The 26,380-nt window shown below is 43.0% G+C and overlaps 2 protein-coding genes across 2 annotated transcripts in view; one reads left to right on the top strand and one right to left on the bottom strand.

Annotated features, from left to right (window-relative positions):
* The window catches only part of LOC118507221, a 119,988-nt gene that overhangs the window by 10,411 nt on the left and 83,197 nt on the right, over positions 1–26,380 (top strand). The window lies entirely within an intron of this gene.
* LOC118507223 (pupal cuticle protein 20-like) lies at positions 13,667–16,198 on the bottom strand. The gene is made up of 4 exons (XM_036045378.1): positions 16,058–16,198; positions 15,566–15,981; positions 14,232–14,444; positions 13,667–14,142 (listed from the first exon to the last, which is right to left on the bottom strand). Exons 1-4 carry the CDS (start codon positions 16,070–16,072, stop codon positions 13,785–13,787), a joined length of 1,002 nt encoding a protein of 333 aa, XP_035901271.1. The 5' UTR covers positions 16,073–16,198; the 3' UTR covers positions 13,667–13,784.

The following is a 26,380-nucleotide window of genomic DNA, read 5'->3' as shown; positions in this document are numbered from 1 at the left end:
GCATACGTTGGCTGTCAGATAGCTAAAACGATTCAGCAAGAAATCCTTTAGCTCCGCTTAAAATGCGACTGGTGCAACAGATACCTATTTGTACGCGAAAACGTTTGCTGTCTGAGTGTTGTTTTGTGTGTGTATGTGCGCTCGGTGTTCCTTACCAACTCCGAACGGCAAGTTACGCTCTGGGACAGCTTCTGCCGCAGCTTCAAGTATTGGTCGCGGAACCGAAACCGGCGTGGTATGAGCTGGGCGCTGCAGTAAATAAACTTCAGCGTCCCTTAAGCCGTAAGTCAGCGATTGGGGTTCACCGTCCATGTTTTCACTCCCGGTGGATGATGATGGTGGTTGCCACCACCGTGGTCCGAACGACGTAGCAACAATTTATCCGGCCATGTCCCAGCGGCCCGTCCACCGGAATTGGATTGCATCACGATGCCGTGTTTTGCGAGTTATTTGCGGGAAACAAGTATGATGATCTACCCGTTGACAGTTTGCTGCAGCATCGGTGGTTGAATCGGTGGTGTTGGAGAATGGTAACTTAACTAAAAAAAAACACCAAAGAACAGGATTTCCGAAAGCTTTTCACCGTGTCTCCCTGGTGGTCGGCAGGGTGGGCTGTCTGGTACGCGTCTAAATGGGTTTCGAGTGGTGAGCAAAAAACCACCACGACACACTGCGTACGTGCGTGTCTGGGAATTTTTGCCACTGGAATCGTTTACGTATTTGTGATTAGGATTCAGTTGTCGCTTGCACGTCCAGCTCCCTGAAGGGGAAAGGCGGAACAAAATGAGACGCAAACTGTGCATAGGCAATCAACGCTTTACAGCTGCCAGGGATAAAATGATAATCCACCGGGAATAGAAACAATTTTATGAAGGCTTTTTGGACAACTTTTTAACGTAAAGAAACGAAAAAATGGAGTTTACTTTAATTAATTGTTAAAGAGATTGAAATATAATTTTATAAAACAGCCTGATGCTGTACGTTTAAGATGGCTATTTAATTGGTTGATTGGCTGATTAATTACAGTGGCGTACAACAGAACATGTCCATCTAATTTTTTTAAATATAAAAATTATATTATCATGCTAATTTTCAATAAATCAACAAAGTTTTTTTCACAAAATTTAGTTGAAGATTTTGTGAAAACGATCCAATTATTGGATCAAGTAAAAAATGCAGTAAAAAAATCCGTTGTGATGGAAAAATGGTCAAACCACATTGGACAATTATTATATTATTATAATTATTATACCTTTTTTTTATTTAAAAACTAAAATACGTTTATCATCAAAATTAAAATGCAAAAAATAAATAAAATTTGCTTTGTATAGTTCTCTCTTCTCTTAACATTTTAATACTTAAACACTTGCTAGCTTTTTGACTTTAGTCGTGTTTTTTTTGTAAATTATTTTGCGCAGTGATTTGGTCACTTTTGAACAAAACTAAATTGCTATACAAAATTAACATGTTCATAATGCTTCTACTAAAAATTTGGTATGATTATGATGAGTAGAAACAGTGAAAATCGGATTGGTTCTGGTCTTATTGTGTTGTCCGTCACTGTATTAGTGTCCAAGCTCCTGGAACTATAGCTTCTAAACAGCAGTATTTAATCCAATCGTTGTGTTTCATTAGCGCATCGTATTCGCTATTTTTTTCTGCGTTACTACTTCCGTAGTGCCTTAAATAGAGAAGAATGATTTTTGAATAATTATTTGAATAATTTAAATTATAATTTACATTGAATTACGGCTGTGTAATCCACACAGCCATATGGTATATTACAAAGAGATGATTTGTGCTATGGTTACATCTGAATAAGAAAATAAATAACAATATTTATATTTAAGTTGATAGCGATGAACAAGCGTTATACATGAAATTACACTCAGCTAAATTAATGATTTCGAGAAAACGAGAACTATTGTTTATAATTCTGTGTTTTTAACCAATGCTTACTTTTAGTTAACTTTGGGAAAACTTTTTCATTGCCCTAACAACCCTTCTTATGTAAAGGTATAAGTGATCTGGGGCTATAAATAAGTTCTACCACACAGTCCCTTTTACTTTCTTTAATGTTGATGAAGTTCAAACTAGTCCGGTGCACTTCGTAACAAATCAGTTAGTTCCATTGAGAAGAGGTGTGCGGATTAAACAGCTTGAAGTTTCATCACGGGCTGATTGCTCTACTTTGTAAAAAGCTAAATGGTTCAACTTTGTGCTAAAATTTTTCTATTGATACTCTTTAAGCTAATGTACCGTACTTTAAATTAAATTTATGGCTGTTTTAAATCTATCATTTGAATTTGTATAAATTTCCTGGATTTTTTTTATTTGTAAATTTTTATTTTACGCACAGACGCCGTATTGTCATCGAGTTGTAAATCGTTAGCTGAAGTTTTGAAAATTAAGTTAATGTTTTAAAGCATCTAAATTAATTTATTGTTCATTTTAAATGAAAAATTTGGTGGAAAATTAAGTCAAATTCTTAAGAAAACGTCAAAAAAGTAAAAGAAATATCCATTAGCTACTGCCGAAAGATTGATTATCCCGACTGCAAAAAAAAACTCGGTTCAGCATCAAAGATCAATGATGAATCAATAACAGTTCATCAACCAGTAAAGTTCTCAATAAATTGGCTAGTACAAATGAGATTGTGTGCTTCCTGCTTTGTCAGCTGCCGGTGCCGACGGCATTTTCCGGGTTGTGCACACATTTACATTCAGGGTGATAAACTTACCCAAACTTTGTGAGTTTGCAATGACAAACGACGAAAAGCAATGGAGACGAAAGTGTAAAAATAAAACCCCAAAGACGAAAAAAAAAAAACGTTCAAAGAAGTGAACTGTTGTCTCCGTTGTTATTCGTCTGATGATTGGCTTCAGTTTCGGGGTGGGTCCTAATCAGCGCAATGTCGCAGGCAATAGGATTAAGACTCCGATTTTTATTGAAAATTTACATTTTTATGAGATTTTTTTTCGTTTCTTCCACGACTTTTCGGTTTTGCGTTTGTTACTTCTTACTTACACCCGATGATGTGCGAGAGTGTTTGAGTTGTTGCTACCTTGTCATCAAAATAGGATCATGGTTTTGGTTTTTCGGATACCATTTCTTTCACGGTTCGATGACGAGTTTTGAGGTAAATGTTAATTTTCTCGCTATTTGCTTAAGTATCGCGCGATATTTACTTGGGATGTCATTCGGTCCGCCCTTTAATTGGGGTAAGGAGTTGCAGACAAAAAAACGGCTCAATCAATTTACGAAACGTGCAAATGGTAGTCGAAATTATCGAAAGGGTTTTTGATTGAAATTGAGATAAGGTTTCCACTCAAACGAGAAAGTACAATAAGCGATGTGGGATGGGCATTCAAAATCCGATTGGTCGATTTATTGGTTCAGCAAACAGCAGAAGGGTTATTTGCGGCTGGTGGTTAAGCAAATTCAATTGAAGATTTAGCGTATGTCTAGGCATATGGAAAAAGTGTTCCAGCAAAATGCTCATTTGCTAAGCAAACTGTCTGAGCACGATCGTTAAATAAGAAAATCGTTAAAAAATAACAACTTAAAAAATAACAACTGGTAAAATTATGACAAAACTAAAAGAAATTATGAAGTGGATTGATTGATTTTATGGGATGATTGAGTCACTTAGGGGAAAGATTCAATTGAACATTTATATATCGGAGCCGATTGCAAAGCTCCAAACGCGAGCTGCAAATTTCCCCTAACTGAATGCAAAATTCCATTATATGATTGCACTGTACTACAAGGGGCTTGCAATATTCCACTATTCAGTTGAATATATTACAGAGTGATTTAAAAGTTCCATTATATTTTTTGACATTCTGAATTTTAACCATCACTTCTTCAAAGTACAGCCGATTTTAAAATTCTACTGTAGCATTGCAAATGTCTTATTACTGTATGCAAAATTCCATTATATGAGTGCAAGGTTTCATATTCCATTATCCTTTTGAAATATTCCTCTTAGTGATTTAACCATTGCATTAAATTGATTAAGTCCTTTGTATCTTTAAACAAAATTAAAATAAATCCTGGACATACTATCCTCTATGGAGAGTTTCTCCAGTAGTCACATAAAATATTTGCTGAAATATTGTTCCAATTTAAAAATTCAATGTTTGTTTTAGAAAAAAAAAAATTCTGTAACATGTTTGAACAATGGATTCAAATTAAAAAAAGAACAAAAACGTTTCTGTTTGCTCCCGTCCAGCGCTTCGGCCCATCTGCGCGTTTTCCATCTAAACCAGACGGATTTATTCATTACTCGTATGGCCCGATAGGTGAGTTATACGATTCATTCCGTTTAATTAGTGCTCCGCGGGTGGCATACGAAAACATACCGAGAGATGTCGATGACCGCGTCTCGCGAGCACAGATCCGACACTTGTCGCAAACTGGCTCATACGATTACGGCTACCGTTGCTTAACCGTATTCTTAACACGAAATGTTTAGCGGCACTGGTCGGTCGGCAACTAGCTCCTGTGCGAACGTGTGTTGTGGAGGATTTTCGCGCCAGGTTTCCCCATGGCGGTGATAGGTTTTGCCCCGTGTTCTGTTGGGATAGAAATTTAGATGTTTGTTTTGATAGAAAAACACACTCTAAGCTGCTATGGGCACACGGTGATGCTGAGCCCGGGATGAATGCCATTTTTGTGTTTCTGCCGTACGTATGCGCTGAACCCTCATTGCATATTCATGTCGAGTGTTGCAGGAAATGCAGAGAAATTGCGAGTGTTTAGGGAAGGTGCGAAACGGAACTGGGAAATGAGCGCTGGCGAGTTGGGGTTTTTGTCAGCGAATGTTTATTACGAATTGGTTTGAATGGTTCGTTTTTCGTGCTTCTGCGTTGTATTATTGCACTTCTAAGCGATATTTTACGGTGTAGTTTGCGTTGGTCGTCGTCGTCGTCGAGGGCATAATAGATCATTTGCGAGTCACCTGGCGCTAGCGAGTCTTTTAGTGTAATTTGAAAAGAAAAGGAGTAAGACGGGTATGGTTAATCAAACCATTTAGGGCCCGGTTGCATTGTCTGCATATTAATTTACACCCTGACGCACTGTACTTTTTTGTTGAGTTGAGTTTCATCTTTTCATTAGAATACTATTTTTTAGTTAGGAGCGGTCCGATGGTGGAGGCGAAAGCGGTGCTTGTCTTCACACGACAGCACAGGAGTTCAAATCCCATCCAGACCTCCTCCCCGTACGCAGGACAAAACTATCCAGCTACGGGTATAATCATGTCAGAGATATTCAGAAATGGCAGGCTGAGAATTTTTGCGGTTGTAGTGCCAAATAAGAAGATCAGTTTTAAGTTAGCTCTGTTATTTTTGATAAGACAATTATTTCGACTACCTCAAAAGTACAGTAATATCTGAAAAAAAAACATAAAAATTTTAGTATTAAGTTTAAAACTTAGTACGGTCCTGGGACAAAAATTAATGACTGATTCAACTTTGAATATCCCATTCATTGGCTGAAATTGTATCATCCTATAATAAATTCAAAGATATAGTACATCCTGGAGAACAGCTCTTGCCAGTCCATGTTCCATGATGTCTGGTGTAGTAGCGAAGAAGATGGTTTTTGCTCTGTCTATTTTAAGGTTCTGTGGTCTTTTTTACAAGCTGTTACTGAGCTATGTGAAGAACGTTGCTATGTACGACTAGATATCGTTCGCAGTCTTCATATGACAAGTCAGACCATGAATCCTGCTTGGACCGTTTCTTCGTACTCAATACTGACTATCTAACTACGGCTAGTATATCAAGTGAAGGAAGATGGAAAAAGCCGAGCGAGGTTCTCTTGAGGTTGTAGACTAAAATAGGAAGCAGCTATGAAACCTGAGCTTGAGCTATCGAGAGCTCCATGTGGATCGTGATATTCCTGTGGAACATTACACTTCGTACTTAGCCCCTACAAAACAAAAACACAGGTTGTGGGCCTCTATCCATAGCTTTCTTTGTTGAAGAGTCCTGCTCTTAGCGTAAAGTGCATATGGTGCAGTGACCAGGATACACCTGGTCCTGGTACCTAGGTTACTTAGTAGGTGTGCGAAATGTTGCGCCCAAACATAATTTACCTTTGTTTTACTTGAATGTAAAGATCCGTTTTTATCTCATGAATAATTTATTTTTATAGCATAGAAATTAAAAAGCTCAAAAAATTTGAACACAAAGTGACTAAACGTTTTACACGATAACAAACGTCAACGACTAGATTTTAATTGTCAAAACTGCATAAATGGTTTAGTATCCATTATAATACATATATGTTTAATAAAATGCCTGCCAAAATTAATAAAAAAGGCAGATAGCAAGATTTGCAACAACTTTTATCATTTTTTTATGTCAGTAAGCAAGATATGACGGTCATATACTTTTTAAAATTAGTTACCAGATATTGCAATAGATGGCGCTTCTTGTAGTGGACTATTAGACTACTAATTTCAATGATTCTCTTGTACTAAATATTAAAACATGCATTATTGTCTAAGACTTTGTTTAGCGAGCGATAAATATTGGTTGAATTGTGTTCTAACGGCAAGAAAGCAAGTTAATGCATAATTTCTACAACTTTTCTTATAAGTGCTAAAAATGCAACGAAATGGTTAAAAAATTAAATGAAATGCGAAATATCATTAACACAAAAATTTAACCATTGAATGTGTAGTGAGAGCATAAGAAATCACAAAGAAAATTGAACTCGGAAAAGAGACAAAGACAAGCTGACAAGGTCGTAACTTTGTGCTAACTGAATTCATTGATGGAGCAAAACGAGGAGTTCAGAAATAACCTCTACAGTCTAGAATCCGAAGCAAGAGTAACATAGAAAAGCTCACACAGACAGACAACCCTGTCCAACATGAGGTGAAAAATGCAATCACAAAGCCAAGACAAAAAGTCTCAAGAGCATAGGTAAGCCGTTGTGACATAAAATTGGATTCAAAAAGTAAGGTTGTGGACCTCGTGCTCTCACTGCTCGTACACCTGTAAGGAAGCATCGCAAAAAACTGGATGAATTGTATTGAAAAAGTTTAGTTTTTTATTCCATTTCACGTTTCCGGAGGAGAATCCTCCAGCAGGGTGATAGTGAATATTCGCTAAACATAGAAGGAGTACGGTAGAAGCAACTCTTGCTGGGCCCTAGCTTTGCTCTCCGCATGTGGAACGATCTCCCGATCAAGCGGAGGATGGGGGGCACAAAAGTTTTCTAGTTTCCAATATGAATAATGCATCTCTTTTGTGGCAAAAAAAAACCACACCGGCGTGCACTAACCGTTTCTAATCTTCGCGTAAAGACAGTTGGCCACAAATCACGGGTAGATGGTCAATTGAAGTGGAAAGTTTAAGCAATTGATTCTTTGCCCGGGAAAAGGTCCTGCAGATGAACAAAAACCAGTCAGGCTGCTGAAGAAACATGTGTTTCCCGGTGGCGTGTGCGTGCTAATGTCCATTTGGGAGTTAGGGTTCCCCCGAAACAAAAAAAAAAAACAATCATTTACCGAACAAACTTAACCTCATTCATACCGAAAATGGTGAAACTTGGTGGGAAGTCTTTTTTTTTTTGGGGGGATGCTTCAAATAGGGAAGCAAACTCTTTCTCGCAATATTCGCTAATGGAAAAGTAAGTCCTGCAACAAGACTACCATAAATCATGCCAGCTTGCTGCGAGGCGGGAGTGTGTGTGTGTGTGTGTGTGTGTGTCAAAGTTCCATTCCCGACGTCTTGGCAGGAACTGTGGTCGTGTGGCCTTTCACCTCTAGCATGGCTCACCCAGGCACGTCACCGGGACACGCCGGTAGTGTCCATAATAAATCCATCAGGCGAGCTTTTCCCAGATCATTACTCTCTTAACCGGTGGCCACTTGTACACGTACGATGTTGAATTATATGCTTTGTCCGAAGACTTGTCAGGCATAAGGATCGTGGCATGGTCCGCACAGGCCGTCCAGCGGTCTAGCGTTGTGGAGAGGTGTACTACTCGCGATACTTTCCACCCCCGTCAGGAACCACTTCAAGGAATGGGTGAGTTTCAGTACCTTTGTTTTGCGCTTTGCCCTTAGCACCACCACTTAGGGTGCTAAGCAATTGAACTTTCATTCCTGTTTCGATCGAAGAGACGAAAAAAAAAACTTTCCCTGGGTAAAGCTCTCTCTCTCTCTCTGTGCCAAGTGTCGGATGCGAAAACGCGGGCGGCGGTAATTGATATGGATGTATCACGCAAATGTGATTACTTTGTTGCTTTCGTGTCCTGCTGAGGTACTTCGGTGCGAACCAGCGTACAGTGCTCCGGTCGGTTGTAAATTAACGCTTCCTTCACGTGGCCGCTTATTGGGTGGCCGATCGAGAACCGGGATCCACACCGGTCCAAGTCCAATTTAAATTGTCAGTAAACGTGTGGCTTTTAGATTGGGTCAGCGTGATAGGACTGCGGGTTGGCTGTAATGGAATTTCGGCTGGCTGATGCATCTGCTTTCCGGGAATGGAATTTGGACGTAAGAAAAATGACTTCTAGGAGTGCTAACTACAAACTGATTCGGTAACAAATCGTTAGTTATCAAATTATCGGGAAAATAGGACTGCACTGAGATTAGATTGGAAGTGGCAGTTTGTTTATTTATAGTTTTCATACTTGATATTATAGAAATGAAGCGTTTTAGTACAAACAAATTGTTGTATTACAGCTAGATTGGTTTAGCTTGACCTGATGAAGCCATTTATTTGCTATTATTCACATCTAATGAGATCTCTGGGTGTAGTGATGGAAAAACGGTGATTTCACTCCGAATTCGCTAGTGTAATGTCGAATTTGAATCCGAGTAAATTCTGGAGTATAACAGAGTGCTTCGGAGTAATTAATTGATAAGGAGTAACTCTGAATTTCCCGACGAACTCCGGTGATGTGGGATAATAATTTGCTCTGGAGTAACTCCAGTGTTCCGGACTACTACAATCGTCCATCAGTTCAACCACAATGATCCGAAGCAATACATTGCTACAAAAACCTCGTAAAAGATTCTTCGCCAAACGGGCCCTCACCCGACTTATCGTAGTTCCAGAGTGACCTAAGATATTATAAAAGATATTTGAGCATGGGAAGTTGGCCAAAATGGAATTATACAATTTTTTGTTTAGCTTAAATTTCGAAATTAAGATATGCAATCGACAGTAATGATAGTGATGGGCTAGTGTTTAGACGATCAACGCCATCACTCCATCTCTGTTTGGGCCTACCACGCCTTCTCTGTCCGTGTGGACGGCCTTAAAAGACTTTACGGGCTGGGTCGTCCGGTGTCATTCTCATGACGTGACCAGCCCACCGGAGCCTGGCGAGTCTAATTCGCCTCCCGATGGTGAGATCATCATACAGCTTCATTCACACATTCGGGACCAAAAATTCTTCTGAGCATCTTCCTCTCGAACTCGGCTAAAAGGGTTTCGTGAGTTTTGGACAGAGTCCATGTCTCAGAGGCGTATGTGAGTACTGCGACTGTAAATGTTGTGTCAAGTCCTGGGACATTTGCGCGTTACTTAACATCAATGTTGTTGTCGGTGCTGACTTTTGACCCCAGCTAGGTGAAGTTTTGGACGACTTTGAAGGTGAAGTCACTTTTCTGTACATCACCCCTGCGTACATCAGTGTTTGTTAGCAAGGCCGCTGGTGGTGCCACCATCATTTTGGTTTTCGCCCCGTTAATCTCCAACCCGAGGTTTAGTATCGCTCGCTCAATCCTTTCGTAAGCTTCTGCTACATAAGAGAGAGAATCTGGATTGACTTATAGAAAATGGTCCCCGAAGTTTCCACCTCCGAGTTACGGATGGCTCTCTAGCCAGATTGAAAACAGAAACAGTCAAGCCCATCCTCCCTGGTGCAGGCCCTTGGTGGTAGCAAAGGCCCCTGAGAGTTTTTTATCTCCACCTTCACCTGGCATATGATGTTTTGCCGTTGTCATTATTACAAGCCTGGAAAGCTTGGCCGGGATTCCAAAAGAGTTCATTGAGTCGTATAGTTTTTACCCTGGCTATGCTGTCATATGCGGCTTATATATGAAGAACAGGTAGGACTGGAGCTACTGCTCCGCCATCTTCTCCAAGATTTGCCGCATGGTGATGATTTGGTCAGTGTTTGATTTTTCGTTTCGAAATCCTCTCCGACTATCTCTTCATTTGATTCTGATCGAATCCAGTTGAGTAATTATTAGAAGACATGGTGAAGTAGTGAGGGCGTTCCGAAGGTCTTTGTGATAGTGACACCGTTCTTCATATGGCAGGATTGGAAATAAAACCTCCTCCAGACCACTTCTCCGTATGCAGGACTGAATATCCGGATACGAATAAAATCGCGTGACGGGAAGCCAGAAATGACAGGCCAAGACCTCTAGACGTTGTATAGCCAAATAAGAAGAAGAAGGAGTACGTAGCAGTATGTTATACCAGAAACAAAGATTTGATACTCACTCTTGCCCTATATTCTGAAGATTTGAATAACACAAACGTTGTTGTAGACTCTGCCTGTGTGCCCCAAATTAACGTATTCCAGTTTTATAAAACTGGACTAACAAACATTAAGAAAAAAAACCGATCATTATGAACTACCTCAGTTGTCTTGATGACAGTTAATATTTTACGAACACAAAGCAGAGACCTGAAGATCGCAACACCAGATAGCAACAATGTCTGACTGATGGCCACATCATAAATCGGCTGCTGAAATGGCGTAGACTTTGATACGATTTCCGTAAACTGACTGACAGCAGCGCACGCCAGACCTTCCAGTATGATTAGGTCGTGCTATCGGTCGTTACGTATCAAGATTTAAATTGCAATATTTAACGCTCGTTTTTGAAGATGATTCACTGTGCTTCAGATTGAAACAGCCACATAGTGATTGACGATTCGGACGATGATATCGGCTTTAGCAGCCACCCATTTCCGAGAGTCAATTAAATTAATTAAGCGCAGTATGAAGTTTTCTATTGCTGCCCACTATCTACCGAGCGCCCCAACTCCAGACCACATCCAAAGTATCATCGCTTTTGTATCAACCCAAGAGACAATTCAATTGCTTTGTTTCTCGCACCTTGCGTTTGATGTATTACGGCGAGCGTGGTGCGGATTTTATCACCCATCATCAGTGTGGCCACCATTATTATCGCGCCACAATCGCGCCGCAAAGAACTAATGACAAACAAGTGAGGGCCAGCGTGTACCCCCCCTCCAACCCGCGCGCGCGCGCTAAATTTTTGAAGGAAAGAGAATGCAAAAACGCACTACTATTGATGCGCGCCATGTCAACCGCGTGCAGTGTGCATTCATGCCTCTCTCAAGAAGAGTCACTCTTGCAGGGTTTGCCTAACCGATCAGTTATGGTTGAGAGTTTGAGTGTAAACAAAATTAGTTGTCTGGCCGGTTATTTTTGTTAGCGTGTAGTATTAACTAGAAAGAATTTAGAGAGAATTGAGAGAAAACTGAGAGAGCATCCAGAGACAAATGATAGAGAATCGAGAGAAAATCTAGAGATAAATGAGAGAAAATTGAAAGAACAGTGAGAGAGAATCGCAATGGACATGAAAAAACTGAGAGATAATATCGACAGAAAATCGAGAGAGAACCAAGAGAGGAATGAGTGAAAATCGAGAGAGATTCAAGAGAAAAATGACTGAAAAGCGAGAGGAAATCGAGAGAAAATCAAGAGAAAAATGAGATATTAATGAAAAACTTGAGAGAGAATTAATTCTCTTGTTTGTTTTGTTTCTCTTTCGATTCTCCGCCTTTGCTCTCTCATTTCTCTTGAGAGAGAATTAATTCTCTTGTTAGTTTTGTTTCTCTTTCGATTATTCGCCTTTGCTCTCTCATTTCTCGTTCAATTTTCTTTCATTTAACTCTCGATTCTAACTCATTTCTCTCACGCTTCTCTTTCATTTATTCCCCGATTATCCCTCATTTCGTTCTCGATTCTCTCATGATTTTTTGTCCTTTCACTCTCTATTAAATTTTTTTCTCGTTTCTCCCTTAAATCTCTCTCGATTCTCTCTCAATTTTTCTTTATTCTCTCTGATTTCTTTTTTCTCTCGATTCTCACTCATTTCTCTCTAGATGCTCGCTCATTTCTCTCATGATTCTCTTTCATTTATCTCTCGAATCTCTCTAGATTTTCTCTCATATCCTGCTCGATTCTCCTATATTTTTTTCTCATTTGTCTCTCGATACAAATTTTCTCTCGATTCTCTCTTATTTCTCTCTCGATTCTCTCTCAATTTTCTCTCTATTCTTTCTCTTTATTCTTTCTGATTTATCTCTTGATTCTTGCTCATTTCTGTCTCTTTTCTCTCTTACCTTTTCCCCATTTTTATCTCATTTCCCGTTTTTTTCTGTTTTTGTTTATCTCCTCATTTCTCTCTAGTTAGCCAAACAACTTGTTTTGTTTGACCGATTCAATCTTTGTTATGCCATTTTGAGATTAAGGAAGCCAGATTACAGGTTTTTAGGTAGAATTTTGAAATTTGGTGCAAACATTCAGGCACTTTACGATGCCTGATATTGGCTGTGTAAACCCTGTACCAGTCCAAATCCGAACAGCTTCGTGCGCTCTGCGAACGCTGGAGATTAGCGAGAGAGAGCGTGCTAGAGTCGTAAATTTTTTTCACAACATAAATTATGATAATTATGGGCCGTGCTTTGATTTATCGCTCCCCCCGGGAGTTTGGGCCGACTGTGATTTGTATTTGTCTTTCATCGGTTGCGGTTGCTCGCCGTCTGGGTGGTATGCGTTTTTAGGAAGTGCATAAAGATGCGCTTCGACAGTTTGCACACTCGTCGGCGGGCTCTGACGTTTGCTGATGGCGGGCTCTGGGTCATCATAACGCACTGAAGCGACACAGTAGCACCGTATGACATCCAACTCTCGTTCCCCGGGTACAACCCGAAGCTCCCTGTCAAAGGTTCAAAAGGGCATTCTTTTGGGAAGCTTATTGCGCCGTTTTTGCATAATGCTTCTGATGCACAGATTTCATGACGGTGTGAGAGCTTGGTAAGGTGAGCGTGTAAAGTAGGCAACACCAGGCCCATCGGCGAGGTAAAGGGCTACTGGATGCCTTCCTCGTTTACACCCCAAGTCAACTACACAAAAGCTCATTACGGTGATGTAGCGTTTGGATTTTGCAAGAAGATTTGTGGTGGTTGTGCTGGTGGATTGTGCCACTTTTCGCGAAAATGATCCACACCATGTGTCAGCGTTTCGGGAGTTTTGTTGGTTCCAGTGCAACCATGCCGACGCGTTCGCCTTTGCGTGTCTCCATGGTGTGGTGTGGTGTGCAGCGCAGAAGTATGACGAATGTCAGGGTCATGGTCTTGACTTCTGGCTGCTTTTTCATGACTCCGATTCACACCGTTAGCTGTGCGCGGGTGAAGGTGAGCACTCCGGAGCTGGAGAGATAGTACCATTTTCCAATATCCAAAGAGGAAAGAATAGAAACTGCTCGTTTGACAACGTTCGATACATTGTGCTACCATTACTGGACAAGGTCGTCCATGTTGTTGGTGTCCTGAATACCTTCAAATTGAGTTTTTCGGAAGCAGTCGTCAAAGTAGGACAGCTTGGGCATAGCCGATGGCGGAACGTGATTGAAGGGTTTCGTCTTAGGTGTATGTGGGTGTGTTAGCACTCTGGTTTATTAGCTGGTGTTTCGTTTTGTGGGCTCAAATAAATACTGAAATCGATAAAAGGTACTGCTCCTCCCAGAGCGCGCGGGGAGGGTGGGTCTAGTAAGTGTAGCCGGTGTTGGGGTTGAAGCCCTGTTGCCGTTTGGCCGGTGGCAGATATTGGTTAGCCGGTGCCGAGGGATAACCTTGGATAGCGTTCGGGGAGCTCGAATGGAACTGGGGCGTTTGCTGCTGGTTGTACTGTGGTTGCTGCGGTTGCTGGTACTGCGGTTGGGGCTGCTGATACTGGGGCTGTGGCTGCTGCTGCTGCTGCTGCTGAGGGTAGTACGAACCCTGCTGGGGTCCTCCCTGCTGCGGAGCACCGTACTGACGGCTTGGCGATTGAGGTTCCTGGTATGCGGGGTTCTGCGGTCTCGCGGCGGCTTCAGCGTGGAGTCGAGCATGCAGGTCGTACGCTCTGTGTGGGTTTGACACGGTGGACAATGTCAAGAAAATTGTTTGCCGAAAAAAGGGTATGGGGAGGAATTGGGAAGGAATGGTACTCACTCTTGCAGTGCTGGTGGCAGTGGTGGTGGAGTTGGCAGATGATCACCGACAGGCTGGAATCCGTTAGCGTCGGCCTTGTACTGAACACTGTAGAGCTGACCGTCGGGAGCGGTGTACGAGTAACCGCCCGAGACAACTTGTTCCGATTTCTCCGGGCCTAGATTGCGAAGGAATCCTTCCTCCTGGTGCTGGATACCATTACCGGTGGCGTAACTATAGACGAGAGAGAGAGAGAGGGCCATAGGGATTGTTTAGATTATTTTAAGGTTACAATATTGTACAGCTTAGAAGGTGCTTCTATGTTTAGGAAATAGGGATGCTCAACATAATTCTTATACACATGAGTTTAAAAGATGACACAAATTTTAAAATGAGTTTAAGAGGGCTAATTGGCAAGCGTTTCTTCTTCTCTTCTTCTTCTTCTGCATCTTTGGCCCAACGACCTTTAAAAGTTATGCCTACCATTTCTAGCTTACTAGACTTTATCATAAACATCCTTTATAGTTGTTTATCCCTAACACCACACGTAGCTGGATTAGTCACAGTCCTCACTACGGGGATCGGTCCGGTTGGAATTTGAAGCCCGGTCCTGCCGTATGAAGACTGGCGCCGTTGTCGCCTATACCAATGGGCCGCCCCAGATTGGCGAGTGTTAATAGCTAACAAAAATAGAGTTAATATCTTGGACCGCCGACGAAGTTCATATGTGGATAACCAAAAACAGTTACTAAGAGATGTATGTTTGTATTGATTCTACACTTCAATTTTTTTGTATTTTCCGAAATGGAATTATATAATCCTTTGGTGGTGTTGTTGTGTGGTTAATACACTACAATTTTCTTGTGGACGTATTAAAGAAACCAACTGTTGTATTGCTAAGGCATCGCTAACGTTAAATCACATCACATAGGTCGCTAACGTTCCAGGATCTAATTAAATTGATCCAAGCTAGAATATCGGCACACACTGTACGTGATTGTATACTCAAACGGTTTCCTTTTTTATCACAAATCACTAACTGCACTTTTAATGTCCATTCTGTGTCACGTTGTTCGAAGTACCGCACCACGCGGTATGAAACACTTAAACCCGATAGGCCACTATACAACACTTTGCGTCATTTTGTAACAACTTAGAGCGAACACACTGCTCGGTGTTGTGGATATCGTAAGCATGCACCGATGAGCTCACAACAAGTGATTAATTACTCATAATCAGTAGATACACACGTGCTGATAGTCTTAACCCTTTAACCTGCGATCGATCATCGCGATAGAGGTGGACTTCACGTAGTACACCCCCCCCCCCCCCCCCGGAGCACGTCCAATACTCACTCGAATCGATAGCTGCCATCGCCGTTGTTGATGTTTTCGTAGCGCAGAATTGGGATGGGGGTGGTTTGTTGGTAGTTGCCCTGGAAGCTTCCGCCCGCCGGTCCACTCGGTTGCAGTGCGTTACTCACGCCACCGAACGAGGGTCCCGAGGGTTGCGGATTGTAGGTGTTGAAGCCCTGGCCCTGTCCTAGTGGAGCTACCGAGGGGTAGCCACCCTGCTGCGATCCCTGAGGACCACCGGCCGTTGGAGGCAGATATTGATTAGCTGGAGCACCAAACTGACCATCGCGGCGCGGGGTGTTGAGCACGTTTCCATCACCGCCACCACCCTGGTAGGAGGCGGCAGGTGCCGGTGCACCGTACAGGTTATCAAGACGAGCGGCACTCGTCAGCCCAAGGAATGCACAGAGCAGGACCTACACACCGGAAGTAGAGCTATTAGTAGGACCCTGGGGGAGAGGTTTTTTTTTTTGTTTGTTGCGCCGACATTACCGTCTTGTGCACCATCGTTATTTAGATTTTGGGGAGCGCGTCAAAGTTGAAGATATCGAAATATTGCACCTGTGCCGGGAGAGAAGCTTCTAGCTTCGAGGAATGGTCGAACTGAACTAATGCTGTAGAAGATGAGTTGCGGTTTTATATAAGCAAGCATCGCGTCGTCGTCGATTCTAACACCCGGATGGTGGTGATGAACATGGCGCTGATGATGATGATGCCGCCGATGACGATGATGCCGGAGCAGTTCGGGCCGTATCGGGCAGTAGGCTGGCTGCTAGTTTCGAGTGTCGTCGTACGCGTCGTCGTGTTGCCCGCCGCCGTGAAGACTCCCCCATCATAATCGAATCGGTTGGTCCAACCACCGCCATAGGGCTCGCACCGCGTACCGCTCGGGTTCGGTCGGCGTTCGGCGAAGGTGAAGAGCCCCCAGCAAGCGTGGAGTGAACGTTCTTACCGGTATCCCCGGTGTGTCCGTTCGTGCGTCTTCTGGTGGTGGTGGTGGTGGTGGTGGTGGTGACTGTACCCTCCACACCGCACTAACAATGGCAGGTTGATTCTCAAGACGTCATTATCGATTGTGTTTTGCGATCGCTGTGTAGTAGGATGATCGCTCGCAGTGATCGTTCCGGTCGAGCGTCGTCCATGGGACTCTAGTCTAGCTGTCGGCTAGAAATTTAGTTCGATCACCAAACCTACCCGATCCCCTTTAGCCACCAGCATTCGCTACGTACCGATTTTTACATGTACGCTCGATGGCAGCGCCCGGTTGCGCGAGTACATTCACTTTTGCCGAAGATGATACCGGTGGGGCTCCGTGTTCAATTTCATGTCACTCTTGGGTCTTGGGGTTTTTTTTTTTGGATACTGCGCCCTTGCGGAATTAGGTTTTTGTTTTCGGCCGACAGACAGTGTTTGCGTTCGTTCATTTCGATTCGATTCGCCTTTCGCGAGATGAGCATCCAGGGGCGAGGAACGAAGGGGAGGGCTGCGGATGGGAGGCTGGTGTGCCGCTTGGGGTGAAATTAAGTGAAAAAATTACCTGATCAAATATAGCAGGTGAATCTGTGTGTCGGGATGGGATTGTCTTGGGCAAGACATTGTCTACAGCAAGGGTACATCGCTTTTTGAGGTTATTGATTCCATTAGTGGATGCGTGAAGGTTTTTGGAAGCAGAGCATCAGTTTTGCAAACGTAATAATTGTATCCAAAAAAAAGGAGATTTACTAATCGATGAGGTTGGAAGGTATCTTTTGGTGGAGGGGATGTCTGGCTTTAATCATTCATCAATGGAGGAGGATGTACTGCCGGTTACGCGAAAGGATATTATGTCCCGGAGGCGTTTTATTGTTTTTTGGGGAAGCCTCATTATGTTGGTATTGGCAGATTGCTCATGAAACACTTTCACTCCGAGGCGAGGTGAATGCCAAGGCCGATTTGACATAATCAGAAGGCATTTGTGGTTCAATGTTGCGTTTTCCTTTGCTGGCTACGGTTGAGACTTGTGGTGAAGGTAACTTTCTGGTAACTTCTGGAACGAGAGATAAATGTCTGGCGAGTGTGGAAGAGATATATTAAGACTTTTTTTTTGATAATTTATTGTAAATATTTAATGATGTCCGATTTTGAAGCATACTCTCTATTGAAATGTCAATACTGTCAATTATGTCAAAATTATGTCAAATTTATTTATTACACATTTGAAGAAAAAAGGAACTGTTTAATTGCCTACAGATAAATCCCTTAAAGTTCATGGACGAAAACGACATAAATTAGGTCGGCTTTCGTGAGGAGCTAGGACTTGGAATAGCTTTTTATGTTCAACATTGATACCCATCCAAAGTTTCGTTCCACTTTCTAATGAGGGTCAGAGTCATACCGGTGTTTATAGTTATTGCCATTTACGGTATGGTTCTACATTGTGCCAACAACTCGCACACCCGAACCTACTCGCTCATATGCTACGGCACGTAGCTGTGCGGTCCTTGTGTGTGCTTGGTCCACGTGCTTGGCACGGTACCACGGGATAATCGCCCTTCATCCGAGGAACACAAGAACTGCATCTTGATGCAGAACAAGCGCTGTCAAGCTGAAGTAGTTGAGCCCCAGGTATTGATGTCGAATCATTTTTTTATTCTTGAACAACAACCTGGCGTTATTACTTTACATTGAAGTTCTTCTTCGAGTGCAAAGTTAATCTTGTCAGGTTTCGATTTTTTTTGCTATCTTTGTTGTCTACTTTACGTCAGCTGCACTAATAATGTACTGCGAATTATGTTTTGGCACGGTTTCTTTGCATAAAGCGAAAGTCTATTTATAAAGTTTAATCTTGTTTCTCGTTTTAATGTTGTGAGTTGTCCCTTTTTTATTTATTTTTTTGTTAATTTTTTTTTAGCTATATGATCAGGTTATTGGAAAAAGATTATGTTAAACCTTTCTGATTAATTTATCGTTTTTAAATAGAAATATTTATGAAACAAACGGTTTAAAATATCCCTTTTTAAAATCTTAAATAAAGGGGTTTTCAGTTGATATGGCAATAGCATCCTTGTTTATTGTACTCTCCTTCGATGTAATGGCAAACAATGCTAGTTGTAATGGAAACGGCTTCAGATGATATGGAAATCAAATACCTGTAATCGTGATTTTCTCAGATGATATTGTAATAGCAGTCGTTGATATTGCGCGCACTTACCCGAGCGCTGAAAGGACGTGTACAATATCAACGGCTACTATGACAATATCATCTGAGGATATTATAAGGAAAGGTATTTGATTTCCCTGTCATACGAAGCTGTCACAGGGTTCGTTGTCACACAACAGCTGTGACAACTGTTGGTTTTATTTATTTGTTTCTTTGATTGCAATTTAATGCTTTCCTTATTTTAAAGCTTTCAACTCTTTTTACCCATTTTATTCTCTTATTCTTATATTTGTTCATTATTTTTTTGTTTCTATATTGTTTTTTGTAGTTGCATTTCATTTTTATTTTTATTGCTTTTTATTATAAATTTTTGCGTACTATTGATTACTATTTTCCAACTACATTCGGAAAATCGCTGCTTAGTATTCAAATAAATGTCATCTGAAATTTCGATCAATTTAAAATTTGTGAAAAGTCAAAATGAAAAAGAGGCCTACCAATATTATCCCACCTAACGAGGTATCAATTGCCAAACTGTTGCTTCTGTTTTGTATCGGCATTCCGCGCGGCGTGCCTAAAGCAAAATCAAAGCCCAACTTAGCATGAATAAATTTTCATTCGCTATGGCTTGCTGCTGCTACAAATAGTCAAACGATGTAACCTTTCGTAACCACCTGGCAACGGTGTGGTATGCACACCGGAGCTGCTGGTGCACCGGGGGCGTCTCGATGATGGTCATAAATTCGTGCAATTCGCTCCCCACAGAGATGGGGAAAGAACGCTTTATCCGGATGTAAGGATTCATTGATATACTCCGCGTGCCCGGATCCGGCTGGAAGGAAACCGTTGTCTTGGTGGTTGTTGCTGGTGCTTTAGTGGCACGGTACCAACAACATATTGCCATCATTTCTGATGTGGCGCTTCTGTTTCGAGCAAAGCAAACTCTGGTGCAGACGTGATGCTTCGCCAAGTATCGAATAGCCGATAAATATTTATAAAAATCGTATCGTCCGAATAAGGGGAATATTTTAAACTTATTTCCAGCCAAGGACCTGTGGAGATAGCGTCCAGCTGTGTGGGTGTTCTGTGGAAGGCAGACACACGAACAAAACCATTCCGAGATGGTTGTTCTGATGAGAATCTACAAACCATTGGCACACCTGCCACAACAGCACACCGGAGAAAATCGCAAATGTGGTGTGAATACTTTGCGCACAGTTTTTCCACACTTTTCTGCTGTGTGTGTCTTTGGAAAGAAGGAGGAAAAAGTGAGCGTGTACGATATAATGCAGGGAAATTTATGGCACAGCGCGCGGGCTTCATCCGACATCGTCTTCGAACGTTGGCGGGCGGGCAATAGCGATGGCGGAGACACACTCACTCACCAACCAATTCTGGTGGATCCGTTTTGTGCTGGAGATCAACAGCCCCAAACCTCTGATGCAGCAGCAGCAGCAGACACCGGTGAACATGTGGCATCGTACAGAAATTGTTTCTTCGGGGTCTGTAGCCCCAGCAAACATCCATTCCGGTGTTTGGTGCGCGTTAACGGGTAGGGCGTCGGGAAATCACTCTGTCGACCGGGAAAATTCTTGATGAAGAAAGTAATAATTTATGTATGAGTTATGAATTCATAAAGCACAGACAAGTGCTAAGCAACGAACAGTGTAATTGTGAAGGTGAGTTTTGGTGAAAGCCTTGGGTAGGATGGGTAGCTCGCTCGAGGTCCACGATCATTTCCGTGCCGGTTGCAATTCGTAGTCGCTAAGGATGAAAACACGGCGGAGCAACACGGTCGGTTGAATTATAACAAAGTTCCGGGTGGAATCGATTTGCCGAGATTTTATCATCTGGAGCTGTCGGAGTGTAGTGACATCAATAGAAGAAAAAATCTATTTCCTGACGCTAGACCACTCAAGTAAAGCAGAACACCCTCATGTTAGAAACTGTATCTCATGTGGTTCTAATCGCAAAAACAAATTGAAAAAACATCTGTACGCCAGTAAGAGGGGGGTAGACTCTTTATTCTGGCCATCAATAATCCGGACCGTGGACAGATGGCGACGATCAGCGCTATAGATTGCGCGTAAGATTAATGTCTCCAGGGTTCTATTTCTGGACCGTCCGAAGTATCGCCACGGTCAACCGGTGTTTGCGGGTTTTTGTCGTTGCGCGGCTATAGGATGCAGTGTGTCGGTAAGTAGTTTAATCATTACCTCCGGGGATCGTAAAGCGTCGTCCAATCCGTCACTGCCAGCTCTGGTGCAGTTCGGGAGAAACGTACGCCGCACAATGTAATGTGATTCTTGCTCTAGTACACCGACGCCAACCGTTTACTGCCGAGATATGATCGGATGATTGAAGTTTATCCGAAAAATAAAATTTTACCCGGTGACATTTGCGACGTTGTGGAACCTCCACCTCCACCGGTTCGGTGGTGCCGCGTGTGGAGCTTTCGAGTGTTAACCTTAGAGGGCACAGCTGACGGTGAACGGTAGAGCATCACAACCGATTCACCTTTCGCAAATGAGAATAATTATAATTTACCGGCCGTCAACGATGCATGCCATCGCCTTCGATCTAGATTTGCGGACGGCATGCCATATGTATGCACCGCGCAATTGATGGGTATGTCAGTAGACGATTAAAACATACCAGACACCACACATTACGGACCACTGCGGGCGATTTCCGATAGTGTTTGACGACGCAGCTCATCAGGCGAAAGGGAACAACATTCGCTTACGCACCGAGGTTTTGCGTGGCGTCAGGTGGCAGGATGGATTATGCGATGTCGCTAACTGAACTGCGGTGCCGGAGCTACAACTATCACAACGGCCTGGGGAAAAAGTGCGTCCGCATAAAGGCAGACCATCTAGATCCGTTTCTGAAGCGGAGCAAAATGTCAAGGTCCGCCGAATAAATCGCTATTTGCTTCAGCCTTGAAAGTTTGCGCATCCCCGATATGTAAATGTTTTGCAAAAAAAAACGGTCGGTGCGTACTTGGGTGCGCGCATGGTAAAAGGGGAACCCATTTTTTTAACGTCTTCCTCCATCATCTGCCTCCGATGAGAGGTCTTCTCCCGCGCCTGTGCAACTTGAACGGTGATGCGTTTATCATATGAAAAGCGACACGCGTGGGCCTTCATGACTGATCTGCATCGATCACTCACATCGATCGGTACGAATCCACTAGAGCTCCGGCGCGCTGAAGCATCATCAGCGTCAGAGTGCACTCCGGCGGCTACAGTGTGTCGGCGAATTTGCATACTCCACAGCACACAGCTTGGAACACCCAAGCTAATTCGAAGGCTTTCTTGGAGAGTGTGGCCGAGGGCCTCCTAGCTATTTCCGGACAATTGGGCGAAATGAAACATTTCATCTTCATCCGATGTTTGAGCAGTTGCGTGCCTGACCTTTTACGGTGGATTGAAGTTAATCGTGAGCACTACTCGTAAGAAGGAGACTATTTTCCGGTTGATTGACTGTGTGTGTGTTGGGTTAAGTTTTGTCGGGTCCGCACTCTGGAAGGACTCGATAGACATCCTCTTGATGGGCTGCAACTCATACAATGTGACGGCAAATTACCCTTTGTAATGGGCAAACGATCCATCCACCAAGGGGACTGTTGAGAACGTTTGGCAAATTCTAAACTTTACGCCAAACAAAGCATCCAGTTATGGGGGGTTTGAGTTTTCTGCAAATTTCTACACACCAAAAACCCCTTACTCATGTGATTAACGATGGTTCGCTGGTTGAGGCATATTATGCAAATGCTGCAAAAAGGGTTAGTTTATTGTTGCGAGCGCACAAAACCCCGAAGAACCGAAGGATGCAAAATTGACCGAGAGTTGTGGTACGGTCAGTCGAAATTAAGATTCGAAAAGTTTTTCAATGACACCGCCTATTTTGATGTGACAGGGACAACAACCGAACCCTTTTTTTTTTGCTCGTCGTTTGATGTTTGCGACGAAGGATGGTTTTGCGCCGGGAGTTGCCAATCGTTTTTCTCATCATTTGCATAGGAATGTGTGTTTGATGTGTGTCTTGTGCCGATGATTAAAGGTTGAAACAATTAGCTGCAGCAGAAGGTAGAGCTGGGAGATGTCAACGTTAATGTAGGAGAGCAGAGGTGACTTCCGGATTACGATCGGGGCGCAGCGACACTTAAAAGCAAACATATGAACGGAAGAAAAAATGACTTCAGGAAAAAAGGGTTGTCAGTTAATTTGAATACTTTGACACATCCCCAACTAAGGTCGTGAGGTGTAGTTAATATAGCCCATCATCCACAGGACCATGTTTCGGAACCTCCCGAAACAACGAACTTCAGGTTCACGACATCCAGGGAACGAAGAACGATAATCTTCAGGGCCATTAAAATTTGTAGTGAGCCTCCCGGGTTTTTACTGTCCATAATTTTTTTTGCTAATGGAGTGTTTCCACCATCTTCTGGAAGAGGAATTTGTATACTCTGCAGACAAAAAAAAAATTCGTATATCTCTCCCGGAATCAACGCCCAGCAGAGAGACCGTTTATTGGAGACCGTTACACAAATTCTAGCTCAACATGTACCGTAACGTGTTCCGCACGGTAGCCGATTGTGATGCTTGCTGCTGCTGCCGTCGCCTTGTAAAACATCGCTCTGCAATGGTCGGTTGAGCATAAGCACCTTTCCTCCATTCGGTTGTGGAAGATGCGCGCTTAAAGCCCCCCGTTCTACTCTGGAGGTCGTACGGTGAAGCGTCATAATCTGGTGCCTAATTGAAGGCTCGAACGTCGCCGTTTTGCACGAGGAGGGAAGGAACGCATCACCGGTCGGACGTAAATCATTAGCTCCGGAGGTGCGAGGCACTGCGTGGTTGGGAAGCTCACTAAGCACATGGCAACAAGCATCACCCATTCGGCGTCTTTATGTCTGTGCAATAGCGTCGACAATAATCCTTCAGCTCGTTTCCGGGAGAGAATGTGTTCCAGCGCTTTACGTCCTGGATGTAACGTGCATAGCAAGGGGGAACGAGAGATGATGATCCATATGGTAAAACGGATGCTGCTGCCGGGACTCGTGCGACTGGATTAAGGCTCCATTGGTTTGTTGTACTAAAATAAAATAAAACTGTATGAAACCTCACTCCATTTTGGTGACTTCCCCTTCGGGACATTTTAGGGTTTTTTAGAGACTTGAGACTTGTTGCTACAGTTGATCGCGTTTCGCCATCAGCGTACACTCGAACGCACAGGCAAATTGCATTTGCAGCAGAGGTTGGCACACGAAACAAACGAATTGATTAATCAATGGCGTCGTGCGCGTCACTTCGTGCGCCAAACAAAGAGTTCCCATTGTTGTGCGAAGTCGCGACTGAAGTGAATGGAGAGGCAAATAATATGATGAAAAGAAGAAGTAAAAAAATACGCAAAATAGGATCACCACCGAGGGGTGTACAATCTCAAGTAGATAATCACGGCTGGCCCGTCCACCTGCGATTGAAATGGTTTTAGGTTCGCCAAAAAAAAGGGGTAAAGAAAATGGATGAATACTCGGAGAATGGATACGACGATGATGATGATGCGGTTCATGATGCTTTAGGAAGCCAAAAAGCGTTAAATGGAGGAAATGTGTATAAATGAATGAAGATGATTGAGCAATAATCATTTGTGAAGGTGGTTGACGGGGGGAGGGGTTCGTTTTTTGCTGGCGTTCTCTTCGCTTGCACCCACGATTCTTGCAAAAGTTCTTCATCGCTGCCAAGGGAACTGGGAATGTGAACGAGATAAACCCCCTTTTTAAATTATATCAGGACAAACTGTCGGGACACGGGAACGGGTGAAAGTCAGGAATGGAAATAAAGTGCTAGAGAGCTGGAGATAATCAGTCTCTCAGGTCTGTCAGAAGGCGACCTGTTCCCGCTGTCAAGAACTTCTTGGTCTGTCTGTTCCTCCAGGAGGAGATGTCCAGGATTCTGAGAAGTCTGTGCATGTTTGAATTGACATGCAAGTCACCTTCGCCCTCTCGACGACGTCGTGTATAGGACGTCGAAGTTGCATCGCATCCAAGTTACGGATTTCTCATGCTAATGAAAAGTGGGTGCCAATAAAGTTGCGAATGATTAGTATAATCATTGCCGTCTACGGTGCAACGTGCCTCGCTCGTAAATGAAATTAGTTGACAGCAGAGCGGCGGGGTTTGAAAATCACACAGCTCACAGATCGCAGATAGTGTGTGAATGGTCGGTGCTGTGGCAAGTGTTGGCAGGTTCGGATTACATTCCGGATGTTATTAATAAATCGGTCGCTTACGTTAGCGTGTGCAGGCGTGTGGTGGAGTTAGTGATGTGTTGCTGCTTGGTTCTTCACCCTCCCAGGTCGCTCGTTTCCTGGGAAGATGCCAGAATCGGATTTTCGGGCAAGGGTGCAGAACGAACGAATATGTACGTTGGAGATGAACTTGCGAGAGTAGTAAAATGATCCGGCTAAAGATACGCCGTAAAAGTGAGCAAAGCAAATCGTGAGCTTTGCACATCCGATGCGTTACCATGCGGGCAGTAACGCTCTACACGGGTCGTGAGGTGGCATATCTGAGTACCCCGTGGCTGGAGATCCTGGATCGTGCCAAGTTTTTTGGGGTTATTCCGGTTATTTGTAGCACACACAAACGAACCCGGATCCACACACCACCCGGACGGGAGTGGAGAAAAAGGGCGCTAGGGCGGTAGGAAATTCCAAGGCGAGTTGTGGGAAGAAGGAGATGTTAGATTTTGTTTGGGAAGACGCGCACGGCACGATACGGCTCCATGAATGGTGACGTCTTTTGTGCTGCAAGTCACGAAAAGGAAATGGGTTGATTAGTTGGCTGTTTTTTCGTTTGTTGTTGTTGGTCAAAAATAATTATTTTGCAAGCAAGAAGCTGGTGGACGACCCCATGCTGCTAAAGGAGGGTGTATTGATGATGTGTTGCGTGTCGATATGGGGAAGCGTACAATAAGTGATGAGATACAGTTTGTGTTGTTCTTGTTGTGGGGCGCAAAATTGATGGATATGTGGTTGTGCGTATTTTATGGGGTTGCGGTTCAGCTGAACAGAGGGAGGCGTAAGATCTATTAATAATTTTGGATAATTAAGCTGCTGAATTTTGGACCAATAAGTGACAGGAGTCTCACGACTTAGACATGTACTATTTCCTCATATAATCTTTCCTGCTGGTGACTTCAAAATGCACTCTAAAAATTAAGATTTAAAAATGACCTTCATATGTGGTATTAATATGTGGTAATTTAAATTGCGGTTAATTCGGTTTTTATGTTTATTTTTTTTTATTTACAGGGGTTTTCAGTTGATAAGACAATAGCATCCATGTTTATTGTACGCTCCTTAGATGAATTGGCAAACAAAGCTAGTTAATATGGAAGGGGCTTCAGATGACAGGGGAATCAAGTTGATATTGTACACGTCCTCCCAGCACACAGGAGCGCGCGTGCTATGGATGCTATTGCCTTATCAACTGAAAACCCCTGTATCAAAATTAATTTCGGTTTTAGTTTCAAAGTAAATATAGAAATTTCGAAACGAAATTAAATTTGCGAAATTAAATTTGCGATGCGATAAAGGCGAGATTTTCTTAATATTTTTACCTTTTTTTGAATTATGTAGACCTAATATAAGTATCGGAAATGCTAGTT

The sequence above is a fragment of the Anopheles stephensi genome, chromosome 2 (assembly GCF_013141755.1).
Source record: "Anopheles stephensi strain Indian chromosome 2, UCI_ANSTEP_V1.0, whole genome shotgun sequence".
NCBI lineage: Eukaryota > Metazoa > Arthropoda > Insecta > Diptera > Culicidae > Anopheles > Anopheles stephensi.
The sequence above is the reverse complement of the archived record's forward strand: the minus strand, read 5'-3'. Positions and strand labels throughout refer to the sequence as shown.